Source organism: Neovison vison, chromosome 6 (genome assembly GCF_020171115.1).
Source record: "Neovison vison isolate M4711 chromosome 6, ASM_NN_V1, whole genome shotgun sequence".
NCBI lineage: Eukaryota > Metazoa > Chordata > Mammalia > Carnivora > Mustelidae > Neogale > Neogale vison.
In genome coordinates this window covers 206884388-206900000 of record NC_058096.1, presented here as the reverse complement: position 1 = coordinate 206900000, position 15613 = coordinate 206884388, and the positions used below count along the sequence as shown (strand labels likewise).

Sequence of the window (15613 nt, the reverse complement as noted above, 5' to 3'; positions counted from 1 at the left end):
TCATCCCTCTCTCATAGTCCCTTTCCCCACCCCAATTAGATCATAACTTGCCTGACAATCTAACGATATCCAGTGCCTAGATAGTACCTGGCAGATTGGAGGCACAGGAAGTAAATGAATCTTTTTTTTTTAAAGATTTTATTTATTTATTTGACAGAGAGAGATCATAAGTAGGCAGAGAGGCAGGCAGAGAGAGAGAGAGGAGGAGGAAGCAGGCTCCCTGCTGAGCAGAGAGCCCGATGCGGGACTCAATCCCAGGACCCTGAGATCATGACCTGAGCCGAAGGCAGCAGCTTAACCCACTGAGCCACCCAGGCGCCCAGTAAATGAATCTTTATCTAGTTTTACCTACATGGTGTTTTGCACTTAAGAGTTGGCACTTAAATATTTTATTAGGTAGGTAGGTCAGTGAGGTTTGCAAGTTACTTGAATTTTTTTTCTACCATCATGACCTTCTGTTAGTGTGAACAAGGATGAACTTGTTTTGAAATAAACAGAACTCAGCACTCATTACCGCCCAGAAGGTCTATGGCATGGAACCGGATCGACTGCAGCACATCAGCAAGAAGATGACACAATCGTATCCACAAGGGGCTTGCAGTTCCACCCCAGCTAGAAGTAAGCAACAGCACAGAGTACCTGAGTTCTTGTCATCTCGGAATCATAAGTCACAGAGGAGATACGCAGCTTCTTTGCCCATCTCCATTAAAAAAAAAAAAAAAGCTTTTCCACTTCCCCTTCCCCTAGAAAACACCACTTCTAATTTTAAGAGAAAATGAGTAAAAAACTTCATGAAAATGTACTAAGAGAAATAAATATTAGGCAAAGAGGCTATTTTTGATAGACAACACACGGGGTTTAAATCCCCATTAAGCAGCTTGTGAATCACAGCCCTTTGTGCTCAAACTAGACTCAGAGGAAAACAAGCTTTTGTAGACCAACAATAAGCTGGGGGGGGGGCGGGGGAGGTGGCGGGTGGGGAGGTGGTGGACGGGGAAGAGCAGAGCCAGGGAAAGACACAGAAGGCAGCCACAAAGACTGGGACCGTTAGTTCTCTCTCCTTTCCCTTTCTTTCCCTTCTCCCCCAAAATTCTCCCCACACACATACAGGAAGAGAAGACCAGAAGCAAGATTGGGGCAAACATGAAGGACTGGAAAAGAATATTAAATAGCCAGCTTTAAAAGGCTCTTTTTCCACTTGAACAAAAGTAAAATGTTCTCACAAGCGAAATGGAAAAGAGAGCTCGCACCCAGGCTCTGCTACTTAGGGAGAGGAGGCTAGAGCTGATACGCCCATTGTGAATCCACACAGTGGCAGATTTTCAAGCAAGGGAATCAATCAGTTGTGACTGATGATTTTGGGCTCAGGAATCATCTGGTTCAAACCAACAGGGAGCTGAGGGGTGGGAGGATGGGGGATGGGGTGGGCAGGGTGACATGGAGGTCGAGCAAGGGGCTCTATTTCTTCTGTCCGCCACCCTCCGGCCCCGTCGGCCCCCTCCCCCAAGCCCCACGATCCGTCACGCCAGCCAGCCGACATTCTGGCTGATTTAGCTAGATTCACTTCGTTCACTTTCTCGCCTCACTCCCTACAACCTTCCAACGCGAGGAATTCAGCTTCCCCAGGCACACAGACTCCAGCGGTAACAAGCTGCCTAGCGCTCCTGCCGGTAATCTGTCACTTTGGTTTCTTCCTTGCTGTCTGCTTGCTCCCCATGGAGGCAAAATTTAGAAACATACCATCACGTGGGGTCTCCTCACACAGGAACGATGGAGTGCTCTGGGTTGCAGTGACCTCGATTTCTTTCTTCCCCGCCAGAGCCGTCTGTCCTGGCTGTTTCTCACCTCCTTGGCAGACCTGGGGGCACAAATCTGTTCTTGTTTCGCTAACATCTTCTGGTCCTTTCTCCTTGCTGCTTACTTCAGGAATCTGCTCCAGCTTTCCATGCAGACACAACCCAGCGGGGCCCAGTTCCTTCTTCCCAGAGCTGCTGCTGCTGCTGTTGCAAAAGGGGGTCAGTTCTTCTCTCTTCCTGGCCACAGGCTCCTCACAGATGAAAAGAGGCATCTCTTCAGGAGACGGGATGGGCAGTTCCCCGGGGATCAGTCCGTAGCTAGCTGTCTGTTCCTCAGCCACCGTCATGGAGCGCCTGACGGCAGGAGCCCCTACTCTCCTGGGCGCAGGACTTGGCACGAGGCTACTGGTAAGAGGCGGCAGGCCAGAAGAAAGCTCTTCTCGGCCAGGGAGTTCAGGATACTTCTCTCCAAGGTTGACAGCTGGGGGAACCGAGAGGTGAGAACATTCCGACAGGGCCCGGCGCATTGCTTTCTTCTGCTGGGGCACTTGGTCGAGCAAAGCCCCCTCCTCAGGAGAACTCAATCGCTCCAGCTCCTTCTCATGGTCTTGGTCATGAGAGCTGACATTTACACACTCCTGGGGGAACTCTACCATAGTGATCGGTGGAATGGCAGTGGCCGAAGGCTCAGCTGTGGGGGCTGGGCATGCTATAGCCACAGATGGGGAGGACTCACATTCAGGCGGCCCAGACTTATCCTTCGCCACCCCTGTCGCCCGGCAGCCGGTGGTGATGCCATTCTTTCCTAGAGTTGCATCCCTCGAGCCCTGAGCCACTGCATGGAAGTTGGGGTTCCAAACACTGGTTTCTTGCTCCTTAACATACTGGGTGGGGATATCAGCAGCCCCAGGGAAACCCACATCTGGCTGGCTCTTGGTCTCTGGCCCATTCTTCCCTTCCACCATCCCCTGAACTGTATAGGCTTTGTTCTTGTCTGGACCCTCTCCGGGTCCCACATGGAACTCAGCTGTCTTCTGGTGGACCGAGTTCCCCTCCGAGGAATGGCAGGTTTCTGAAATCACATACCTGCTCTCAAGGTGACCCGAGGCTGCCTGATACTCCTTGTCCGGTACTTCAATGCTGAGCTCTTTGTCTAGCTTCCCCTCAAAGAAGCAGAGCTTATTCTGCTCCAGGAAGCTGGCATTTTTCACAAGCCCGTCTTTCAGCTGCCCGTCCATGCTGACATTCAGTCCGATTTCATTCAGTTTGCCCTCTGTCCTCTGCCATTCAAATCCAGCTTGGCTGATTTCTTTTGGGGGGTCCATTTGGCACTCTGCAGGCTTGCCCTTACAGAGCTGGCCGTAAGCGGCTGTGCGAGAGGCAGGCTGCTCGTCTGAGAGCGACATCGTCTCTTCGACTGCTCTCCCCCCTCGCTCCTGGAGCTCTAACACCACCTACGATCACACAGAGCTGGCAGTGACATCACACCAACTCCCCAGTATTCATGACAAAACCTATCTTTCCCCCAATGCTCCCCTCTCCTCCAGCAGCTGGGTGCTAAATGTATTTACTAGTGTGAAAGAAAGAACGAGAAAGAAAGAGAAAGAACCTGCTACTTTCTGCACAATCAAATGCCACAGCCAAACTGAAAGTGTAATTTCCTGTTAGCTAGCACTCTGTTTAGATCTGCAATTTACAACACGGTATGGTGCCAATCTGGGTACTGAGGGTAGTAATTACTCCGGCTTTCACTGATATAGATACATGCATGCCCACACGTTCACTTATCTGACACTATGCCCACACTTTCCCATTCACCCACTCAAAAAATCGTTTTAAAAATAGGCAAGACTCATTTGCCAGTCCCCAGTCATAACCTCGAGAACAATGATTTCAGAAAATGGCTCAGAATTTCACTTAAAAAAGACCTTAATGTAGTATCAAAATTGGAGGTGTTCATTTCTCGGAGCACGGGTGGGTTTGCTGTCATAGCAACTTATCAAATTCACTTGAAAATTGACAAGTGGAGTCCCCAAAGCCCAGGGAGAGCTTCATCTGTAGCTCTGCACTGTGACAGAGTTTAATAAAGGGCTCCTTCCCGGATTTCAGCAATCAGGGCTTTGGAGATGTACATCCCAGTAGAAGACACTTATGTGACAACATACCCCACAACTCCTTGCACTTTGACTCCTGACCCTGCTCCCCCCAGTTCCTTGGAAAAGCAGGGTCCCTCCCTCCTACACCAGCCCTGCTTTTTCCAGCTAGCTGACTGCTCAGTTGCTATGTGAAAACACAGGGCCAGTGGATTTTCCTCTGACCTCTGCAGCACAGGGACTCTGGCAATCTGTGACAGGGTCCAGGGTCCCAATTTAATCTAGCATGGTCCTTTGCTGTGCTGGCCTCTGAGTTTATAAACTGTACATTCCAGACTAAAGAATCCATAAGAGAAAATGCTTGAAAAAGAAAGTTACACTTAAAGGACAGGCCATATTCTACCTTGAACATAGCTGATTTTTGTTGCTTCCCCTGTAAGTCACCATCATGGGCTAACATAGGATACTATGAAATATTCTATCAAAAATACATGAGATGCCTTGTTCTAAGACAAAGAAAAGTCAGGCTGGACTGTTTTAAAGCCATCTGCCATCAACTGCAATGATCTGATTATCGTTTTACAATAGTGCTTTTAGAAAAAAAGGGGGGGGGCAAGTTAAGATTTTTCTCTTTACGGGCGCCTCGGTGGCTCAGTGGGTTAATGCCTCTGCCTTCAGCTCGGGTCATGATCCTGGGGTTCTGGGATCGAGCCCCACATCGGGCTCTCTGCTCTGCAGGGAGCCTGCTTCGCTTCCTCTCTCTCTCTCTGCCTGCCTCTCTGCTTACTTGCAATCTGTCTGTCAAATAAATAAATAAAATCTTTAAAACAAAAAACCAAAACAACAACAACAACAAAAAGATTGTTCTCTTTGATGTATAAAATGTGACAAGATAACCAAAGCGCAGCCCAGGAAAGTTTCCTTAACTGGAACCCCTGTCTCCAAGCACCCATTCTCTACTACTCATACCGCTCACACAGCTTCTCTCGAGTCCCCACCTACAGTGCAGGAACCAACTGTATATGCCTTCTACAGTACCTAACACTGGGCTACGTTCATGATCAGGAGTGGTGGTGCTGAAATCCTCCTCCAAAAAAAAAAGTGCATTTCCATTTAACCTCTGCCCTGAACATAAACTGAGCCTCTCCGTTCTTCTTGACCTTAAGCAGTTTAGTAGCAAAACACGTGAAAGCCAGTGAACAAAGGTTCACTGACAAGGAACCAAGGTCATCTTACTCTACCGCAAAGCTCCCACCAAGGAAAGGGAAAGTGAAGATGCATAATGAAATGAAGGGGGTGCCGAAGGACTATGATTCTACTAAGTAACCAGGGAAAAAGAAAGATGAGAGCCTTAGGTACACAGAAAGGCTTGGTAATGAAACACAGCTGAATCCTAGCTTTCTTATATATATACACGTATGATATAATTAAGTACATATATGCTAAAAGTTAAGAAAGTCTGGCGGGAGGGACGCCTGGGTGGCTCAGTTGGTTGGGCAGCTGCCTTCGGCTCAGGTCATGATCCGGGTGTCCTGGGATCGAGTCCCACATCGGGCTCCTTGCTCGGCAGGGAGCCTGCTTCTCCCTCTGCCTCTGCCTGCCATTCTGTCTGTGCTCGCTCTCTCTCCCTCTCTTTCTCTGATAAATAAATAAATAAATAAATAAAATCTTTTAAAAAAAAAAAGAAAGAAAGAAAGTCTGGCGGGAGGCTGTTGTTGCAATGCTGTCCAAACAAGCCAGAGGCAAATTTTAGAAAATACCTTAAACAACAGGTATGCCTCAACAGCCCAATCCACTCAGAAACTAGTCACTCCCTGCCCCTAACACGCATGTGCAGTCTCAATTCACTGACGTCTTCTATCTTTGGTTTGTGGGAGAAAAATATTAATCTGGAGTCAGAAGATCAGGTTTTAAAATCTCTCTGTGCCACTAACAGGATTCTGAGCACTGCACTTAACTGTTCCTAGCTTCCGTTTCTTCATCCATAAAATGCAGGGAATCTTAAAGATGGCTTCCGGTCTCTCCATTTTAACACTTTTACATCTCATGAGAAGGCTGAAATACGCATCAAGGAATCGCAGGTTTGTTGCTATGTCCAACTCAGAGGGATTTAACTTGGGGCTCCCGTGGCCAGTATGTTCAGTAGACCCCGCCCCTCCCCATGCAAGGGAGCTGCCTGTTGGAAGAGGCATGATGGGGGCTGTAGCAGCATGTCTGACAAGGCAACTCAGCAGTCTGAGTTGGCTGCCATATTCTGGAGGGGCAGAGAGAACCCGGATGAAGAACAAGCATGGACACTTGTTCCTTAGAGTCCAGTGATTTTTAATTCTAGGCAGATACTCCAAACCCTCCCACTGGCACCAACAACAAACAAAACAAACAAACAAAGCTCAGGCAATAACGAGAGTTGCCAGTCCCTGGTACCGTCAAATCCCACATATCTTGTCTCGGTGACTCTATCTATAAATAGCAAACTGCAAGTCAGCCAAAGACCAGGAGCAGGAACCTGGAGAATGAAGCTGGCCGGTCACAAGGGAGCACATATTCTGGACCGTAGCTCTTACTGCTTATCAGAAATGTGGCAGCCTGAAAGACGACAAAGATGTGGCATCTGGCTATTGGCACCAAGCAGAGGCCTTAAGAGTTTATAAGGCTCGAGAGTCAGAGAGGTGAAGGGGCAGTATCAGTGCCCAAGTGCTGTAAGCCCAGACAGGAAGCCCAGAGTACAGGGAGCGCCCAAGGCACCATGTCAGCTAGATGCTCCAGCCTACACAAAACAAGTCTGGTGTCACCACAGGGTCTGAGTACAACAGGAGAACATAAGGCATGGTATGGTGATGCCCACAGAATCCAACCCTTGTGCAGGGGTGAAGTAATGTAATATAAAAAACATTTAACACAGAGAATGTACCCACTGATGCTAGCTTAAAAAACAAACAAAACAAAAACACAACAAAATACTAAGAAAATGTATTGAGGTACGAAGTAGTTTTACCACTTCCAGCCAGGAGTTTGATGTGAAATGATAAAGTGTAAACCCTTACACTGGACGGTGATATTCTATCAAGTTGGTGGATGAGGAACTTACATGAAGCCTTAAAAAGGCTGAGTATGTCAGGCAAAAATAAATGTGCTTAGGAATCAGAAGCCTTCAATTCTAGACTCAGCTGCCACTGGAATTCCTTTCCGCTAGGTTCTACTCCTATTCTTATAGAACTCACTTCGATGTCACCTCTGTGAAATCTCCCAGACCTTCACCCCCAAACTGACTCCCTGATGTTTTTACATCATACTTGCTCTACTTCATCTTAGGATTTGGCAACTACACCATAATCTTTTACTTATGTGCCTTTCCTGGGAGCTACTAGAAAGCAATGGGGGTGGCCCAGCAGTTGCATACACATTAAGTTTTCTGTAGTTAAGTTCTCTCAGTGGAAGGATGAATGGATTCCTTTTATATGGACTTTATCATTTGACCTCACCCTTCCCATCATTAAACTCATCTAGAGACGTTCCATTTTGGAAGGTTCTTTGGGTTAAAAACTTTTACATTCTATTCTGAGTCTAAGCAAAGTACAGAGATTCCCGTGTGTCTGGTCAGCTGGTGGCTTCTGAGGCTCGTTCATCAGGCCATATAACGCCATGTGTAGGCTCCAGGCATGTTGGCACAATTGGCAGGTCTCTGACCCCAGCAGATGCACTGGCAGATGTTTTGGGTTTTGCCTGTGCCTTGAGCTAGTACTCAACCTGTTCAGGGCCTTGGTTTTGATACGTTCCACAACTGGTTTCTCTGCATCTTTCCTATCCATTACCAAGGCAACGAAGCTACTTTCCAGATTGACCAACTGTTCCCTGTTATTGTCTCCACGAAACAATTTCTAATAAATTATCATTACAACGACAGTCGATGATTCTACTGATTACAATGACTGAAAACATTCTTTACTAATAGAACCCGAAGGGTATGAAGTTGCAATCTAAGTTTCTTACCTGGGAGGAAATGATGTTTGTGTTTTTATGCACATAATTAAATGCAGTAACATTTCAAAGCCATATTCTACTGAATTTCAGATACATTTTTTAGTACATGTTAAACTCAAGGAAACTGCAATTCTCCCTAATTAAGTTTCAAAGACAGGGAAGTAAACAGTATCAAAAACTGAAGTGAGGGGTGCCCTGGTGGCTTAGTTGGTTAAGTGACTGCCTTTGGCTCAGGTCATGATCCCAGGGTCCTGCTCAGCAGGGAGTCTGCTTCTCTCTCTGACCCTCCACCTCTTGTGCGCTCTCTCGTGCTCTCTCTCAAATAAATAAAATCTTAAAAAAAAAAAAAAAAAAAAAACAACCCTGAAGCGAGCCATCTAACTTATGTGACTACTGATAAAGATAAATCAAAGACTGGGGACCCACAAAATGGAGGCCTGACTCTGAAGTCTAAAAATCTAAGTCTGCACCTCTGGGAAACGCCTCACTGCCAAGGAAACCCAACATATACCAATCACATCCCTCCAACTCAGCTTTAGAGAATAGAACCTACCGCTAGCCTTGTAAGGAGGTCTCCACCCTCCTAGTCACGCTACTATGCAGCGCCACTTGCAATGCTCTAGAAAACGTGCTCTAGCCCCAAATCCCTTGGGCAGAGTGTACCTCCGCTTCTTAGGCACTGTACTTCCCCAATCCATGGACTGTTTTCCTTTAAATAAAGGACATCAAACTCCTTACTAAAATATATTCTTTCTGTCATTTGACACCGTAAAGCATTAAAATGTTTATAGATGAAAAGTCCCCCAAGAAGTAGGACCTGGAAATTCTAACCCTTTGTTCTTTTAGCATCATACTGACCCTCCGGTGATCTCCATGAAAAAGAAAAGAGAATCATCCAACTACAACAGGCAAACCCACCCGCTCCCCCCACCATCTCTTTCATCATAAAGTTGAAGATCCTCCGCTTATGGAGGCAACACATGGGCTCCCAGACCTGTCAAGAGCTTATATTCCTCCTCTCAATCTCATCTCAAACTATTTCACAGATCTCCCCACTTCCCTACTTGACTTATATCCCAGCCACTCCAAAATGTTTGCTACTTCTCAAACATTCCATGCACTTGTACTTCACTATGCCTTTACACAGTCTGTGCCCTAGAATGCTTTACTCGCCTTTGCTCTAAAAACTTGTAGTTCCTATTAAAGAACTTCTCTCACTAGAGTAAATTATCTGTTTGTGTGTTTATCTCCCCACTCTAGAATCCTTGATGAGTAGAGAATGTGTCATTAACCTATCTTTAGAATGTGGGAATAATGTTACCTGGTGTACGCTGAATGAATGAATGAACTAAATACTAAAAAGTCCAAATCATGTTGAGTGTCCACTATTTACAGAGTAATAGGCAGTGTCTGTATGACAATTATATTTCTGTCTAAACTTAAACAAATTGCCATCATTGCTAATCAGTTTAAAAATTAACAATTTCAATTTGCTCATAGCTGAGATAACCTGCTTCAACATCTTAGGTTCAAGTAAGAGGTAAGGGCGGGGGGCCCCTGGGTGGCTCAGTCGGTTAACTGTCTGCCTTCAGCTCTGGTCATGATCCCGGGGTCCTGGGATGGAGCCCCTCACAGGTCTCCTTGCTCAGCAGGGAGTCTGCTTCTCCTTCTCCCTTGCCTGCTGCTCTCCCTGCTTGTGGTCTCTCAGTGTCAAATAAATAAAATCTTTTTAAAAAGCAGGGGGGGGGGCGGTAAGGGAAATAAAGAGAAATACGATAAAGGGTAGACCTCTTTATTGTCTACTTCATATTTTATTTTATCTTATTACTTTTTAAGATTTTCTTAAAATTTTATTTGAGAGAGCGAGCTAGAGCGAGCACAAGTGGGGTGAAGGGCAGAGGGAGAAGCATAGAGACTCCCTGCACAGCAGGGAGAGACGGATGTGGGGTTTGATCCTGGGACTCCAGGATCATGAACTGAGCTGAAGGCAGACACTTAACCAACGGAGACACCCAGGCAGACCTATTTTTTAAGATTTATTTTTCAGTAATCTCTACACCCAACATGGGGCTCAAACTTAGAACCCCCAGATCAAGAGTTTCATGGTCTACCAAACTGAGCTAGGCAGGCACACCTGTCCACTTTTAAAGAAGAAAATATTTCTACATCAAAATTCAGAAGCTACACTGTTTATCATCTGGTTTCTGAATCTCCCAATGCTATTGTCACCTCAGGATAAAAGTGATTGGTGAAGGAGTGTTAAGGGGAAGATCCTCATCTTAAAGTAGAAAAATTAACACTTGCTGGACTCACTTCAAAGAATATTTACATGCACTGGTTCTAATAAGGCAAATGGTAGCCCCGGATTCTTTGAGGTTTGAAAGAGTTTAAGACAGTGCTGAACATCAAAAAATGGTAGCAATTTTTAGTTGTATGACATATAGAATTTCCCATTAAATTTCTCTAATTATAGCTATTTTTTTAAAAAAGCCAGAGAATGAGCAGGTAGATGGGAAGAAAGCAGCAAAAAAAAAAAAAAAAAAAAAAAAGATATTACCAAATAGATACTTCTCCAGTTGTAAAATTGTAGCAAGTTTTAAGATTACAAATGGTTTTTTCATCTGCTGAGCATATTTTATTTATAAAACTGTTAGGATCTGAGGTTTATAAATTACTTCGAGTTTCATGCCAAGAGAACTTCCTACCATAAACTGACATTCCCAGCTGCTGGAAGAAGGGCTCAGGCAAACTAAAGAAAAAAAAATGAAGCCGGGGAGGGGGGAAAGAGGCGAGTTTCTAACTATGGCAAATGGAAGGTCCTGTCTACAGGGACCCATGGTGACTGTCACACTGTCCCAGGACAACATGTCAAGTGCGCTGTCACTCACAGCTCTACCTGGCTGCCAGGGAAGCAACTGACGTGAAGTGACAGCACAGACCTGAGTCCAGTAGAGGGTTGTCCTTTCACACCTGCTCTTTCATTCACAAAAAACAGTCCCACGGGAAGTCTTTTTCCGACAAAGTGAGCTTAGATTTCCCAATGTATCACAACCCTCCCTGCCTAGAATATACTTCAGCGTATGTGACAAAATCTTCTGCTAAAGTTTCTGTAAACTCGAGAGTAGCATGAAAACATAACAGGAGAGAAAACAGTAAGAGAGCACATATTCAGCAATATATTTACTTTTCGTATTTCCAAAGAGGATAAGACTGGGAAAAGAGAATTCATTTAGGGGCACCTGGGTGACTCAGTTGCTTGAGCAGTGACTCTTTTTTTTTTTTTTTTTTTTTTAAAGATTTTATTCATTTGTCAGACAGAGAGAGCACAAACGGGGAGAGAAGCAGACTCTCCACTGAGCAAGGACCCCAATGTGGGACTTGATCCCAAAACGCTGTATTATGACATGAGCTGACTGTAGATGCTTTACCGACTGAGGCACCCAGGCGTCCCGAGTGGCCAATTCTTGATGTTGGTTCAGGTCATGATCTCTGGGTGGTGGGATCAAGCTCTGCATCGGGCTCCGCGCTCTGTTCAGAGTTAGCTTGTCCCTCTCCCTCTGCTCCTTCCCCCCTCCCTCAAAAATTAAATGAAAATTAATTCATTTATAATTTTTAAAATGTCATTAGATGGCATATATGTGTAAAGCTCAAAAGCAGCTGCTAGGCAAAACACATGAATAAATCAAACACAGCCTCTGCCTGGAGAATAAAATGCTAGATGAGCCAAAAGACCTAGATCCCAAACCCAAATTAGCTTCTGATTCAAAATTTATGTCCTCATGATGTGTTTCCATTTCTCTACCTAAAAAAGTACTTACTTAGTGCTTAGATATTAAAATAAAAAAATATGCCTGTCAACCTTCCTCTGTTTCAAGAACCTAAAACTTCTGGAACATTCCTCTGCAGCAAGAATGAGAAAAGCACAGGCCTTAGTGTCAGAAAGACTTGGGTTCAAATTCTACCTCTGATATGATACTATCTGCATGACCTTCTTTGCGAGGGTCGCCATTTTCTCATCTGTAAAATGGAGAGAAGACTTCATAGCATAGTTAACTCTGTGTGTGTGTGTATGACTACCTACATACCTACCACTGACATAACTAGGCACATGGTATCCACTCAATAGATGGCACTTGCTATTAATCACTGGCAATCAGGTGGAGGGCAGTTAACACAAACAACCTGAAGTGAAGAACAAAGGAAACGCTGAACAAGGCCAGGTCTAAAACCAGTCATGGATGAAACCTCAGGGCCTACATGACCAAAGGTGCTTGAGTATGAGGGGCCACACTACCTAGTTCCCTATCGCAAATCACTACACTTCCCGTTCAACTAAGCTCCATGCCTCAGAGCCCCAGGCTTGCCTAAAGCTCTGTATCTGCACATTCACCTGCTTCCTATACATCTTGGAAGAAGTCTTACTAGAAATCTGCATGGAAGATCCTCTTACTGGAAAATATGCATGAAGAAAACATCAAAACACCAGTGAGGAAGGAGGGCATCAAACCTGACCATGTGAGGTTACATTACTGAATGTGGCACAGGACTGTGTGGCTGGATAGAAAACCTCGCCATACAAGATATCACCCCTCCCTAGGATAACTGACACATTTAATGTGATACAAAGGAAAATGCCAATTGGATTTTTATTTATCTTTTTATAAAACTATACAAGTTAATTCTTAATTTTATATGTAGTAATAAATAGGCAGAAGAGTCAGGATAACTCTAAAAAGTAGTCATAGGGTGAGGAATGGGACTAGAACTCTTAGATATAACAATATACTATTAAAGTCACATGGCGCCACTGAAGCCTCAGTGGAAAGACCAATGAGTCAGAAAACAGCAAACAAGCACCTGGGTTGCTCAGTTGTTAAGTGTCTGCCTTTGGCTTGGGTTGTGAGCCCGGGGTCCTGGGATTGAGCCTCGCATCAGGCTCCCTGCTTGCCAGGAAGTCTGCTTCTCCCTCTCCCACTCCCCCTGCTTGTGTTCCCTCTCTAGCTGTGTCTCTTTGTCAAATAAATAAATAAAATCCTAAAAAAAAAAAAAAAAGAAAGAAAGAAAGAAAGAGAACAGCAAATACATACAGGACTGTAGAGCCTGACCAAGGCGACACTTTAACAGGAGACAGATTAGATACATGTTGGGAGATGACCAAGTCACATCTCATAAACCACGCAAACATATACATCAGCCAATTCTACATCGATCAGAGATCCAAACTGTGAAAAGTTAAAAAAAGAAGTTATATTTATAAACTCACAGTAGGGATGGACGGACGCTTAACTGACTAAGCCACCCAGGTGCCCCTAAATGAATTCTTTTTGTTGGTCTTCTCCTCTTTGGAAACAGGGAAGTAAATATACTGCTAACTAGATGCTCTTTTACAAACTTGGTGAAACACAAGGAAGTCACCAAGTAAGTAAAACACAGAATACATCTATGCCAAGAAATAAATGTTCACCTATAGGACCATCAAACATAACAACAACAACAACAACAAAAAATGCACTAGTGGAGAAAGTACAAAAGAGCCAGTATGGGTATTTGCCAAGTGTTGAGTACATCTCTTTTGACAGTGTGGCAATACCGGTCAAAATTACCAATCCACAGCCTTCAAACCAGAGAGTCTACTCCAGAGTCCCTTTTTATTACACAGATGTACTAGCAAAAGTATGACATTCTGTCTAAACAAGGGCAGTCTATGGACTTTGTTCTAATAAAAGAAATACTAGGAAACACCTAAATGCCCACTGATAAAGAAGTGGTAAAATACATTAGGATATACCCATGTGATGAAAATACTATACAGCAATTAATTAAGAATGAGCCCCCCCCCGCTTCTTTGTACTGATTTGTGAAGACCTTTAAAATAATTGTTAAGTTTACAAAGCAAGGCACACACCAGTACATATGGTAGGTCTCCTTTGTATAAAATCCACAAATGTGTGTGTCATTCATTTTTTATGCATAAACTCTCTGGAAGGATATACAAAGACACTGTTACCACTGGGTGCCTGTGGAGAGGGAAATTTGGATGGGGACTGATAGAGGGAGGCAGACTTACATTTAAGTGTACACCCTGTCACCATGGGAATGTAGTGATTCAAATTTACTAAAAAAAAAAATAATTTAACTATTAAAAAAAGTATAGACTGTCCTTAGGGGAAAGGTGTGATATAATTACAGAGGAAATAGCAACTTCTGCCTGAAATCCACCATTCTCTCCTCAGCCACTCTGCAAGAGCATCTCTAACAACACAGTCTCTGAGCTTGGCTTGGCCAAGGTAGGGCCCTGAAAGTTCTCAAACTTCTGCTCTGCTTAATCAGGAATCAAAACAAATCCTGTTGCTACATTTTTTCAGGAAATATGAAGAAAAAAGAAATGGCTAGTGTTCAGAAAATTCACACGTCACCCTCTGCGTCACTACTCAAACTGAAGAACCAATCTAAAAAGTAAAAATAAAGAACTGGCTAGAACGCTGGAAATCCTAATGAAGGCTGGAAAGCCTCTCTATGTGACTTCATTTTCTGCCTTGGCAAGAGCGTAGCTAATAGAAGAAAGATAAAAACAGAAAAGATGAGAATGTCTTCTACAGAGAACGACCTAGAGTATCCTCTACTCACACAGCATAGTAATCCTCACTAGGCACAAAATTCATGCAAAGACAAGCTTCACCCAAAACAGAAAGTCCCATCATGCAGCATATCCACCATTCCCTGACGAAGCCTGTCCAAAACCCTAAGGCCAATTGGTGTTCTTGGTTGTGTTTTTTTGTTTTGTTTTGTTTTTTAATGTCTGGAGTTAGTAGCTGCATCATGCAAAGTGAGAAACAACATCATCTATAGGTGGCAAAACCCCAAAGACTAGGAAACGGTTTCTGAAGGTTAGGCTCAGGGAAGCCGTGATTAGGTGTATACTTTTCAGGAAAAAAAAGAAAGAAAACATTTCTAAACCTCGAAGGAATCATTTTTCTCAATCTCATTCCAAGTACTTGACTGAGGAGAGATCCAAAAAGGGCAAAAACAGGAGGAACCCCACATTGGCCAGTGTCAGACTTGTCCGAGGATGCACACTGTGTCTCATGGACAAAGACCATGTCCCGAACTCCACCTGACATGCAACTGTGGCTAATGGCCGTGAACAAACTGGTAGACGATGTGGCTGCATTACAGAGAGACCATTTCCCACTTATAGAAACACAGAGTCTGGGCCTAGCAATGCCGGCTGGGAACTGGTTACCATGTCCTCATGCAGGGAAGACCATTTTCACTGACTCTGAAAGCAATTTGGATATTCAGTCCCACCAGCACAAGCTACAACTATATACTGACAAGAAAATAAATCCCACGCATACAGCTAGACCTGAAATGTTTTCTTTCCTCCTGTGAATCCTGACACAAAATAAAGATTAAATCTGGTCGTAAGCTTTACACATAGGAGGCACTTTTTCTTTTTTTTTCCAATTAAGAATAGTGGATGGTGACGGGCCTTCTGCTGAACAATTCACTGTTTGAAATTCAACTTCCCCTAAAACTCAAGGTTCAGTGCTGGGTAAAAAGGCATGCAACGTAGCCACCAACCTCCTCAAGCTGGACACAAGGCATGCCCTTGGCTGCAGAAAACACATAATTAGCAGTTATACATTTTCATGCCGACAAACCAATGATTAAGAAGGACGATTAGAGTCTGGATGGAACCAAAAGCACAAGCTCTTTGCCTTCCGGATGCTGACTCAAAAG

General features: G+C 44.3%; 1 protein-coding gene across 9 annotated transcripts in view; it reads right to left on the bottom strand.

Annotated features, from left to right (window-relative positions):
• The window catches only part of MAP4 (microtubule associated protein 4), a 195288-nt gene that overhangs the window by 30749 nt on the left and 148926 nt on the right, over positions 1-15613 (bottom strand). Inside the window, exons 11-12 of one of the 9 annotated variants that reach the window (XM_044253680.1) lie at positions 13916-13932; positions 10576-10609 (exon numbers count right to left, since the gene is read on the bottom strand). The exons of the other annotated variants lie outside the window; for them this stretch is intronic. Coding sequence (XP_044109615.1) covers positions 10576-10609; positions 13916-13932 — 51 coding nt within the window. The remainder of the gene's footprint in view (positions 1-10575; positions 10610-13915; positions 13933-15613) is intronic. 9 annotated transcript variants of the gene reach the window in all.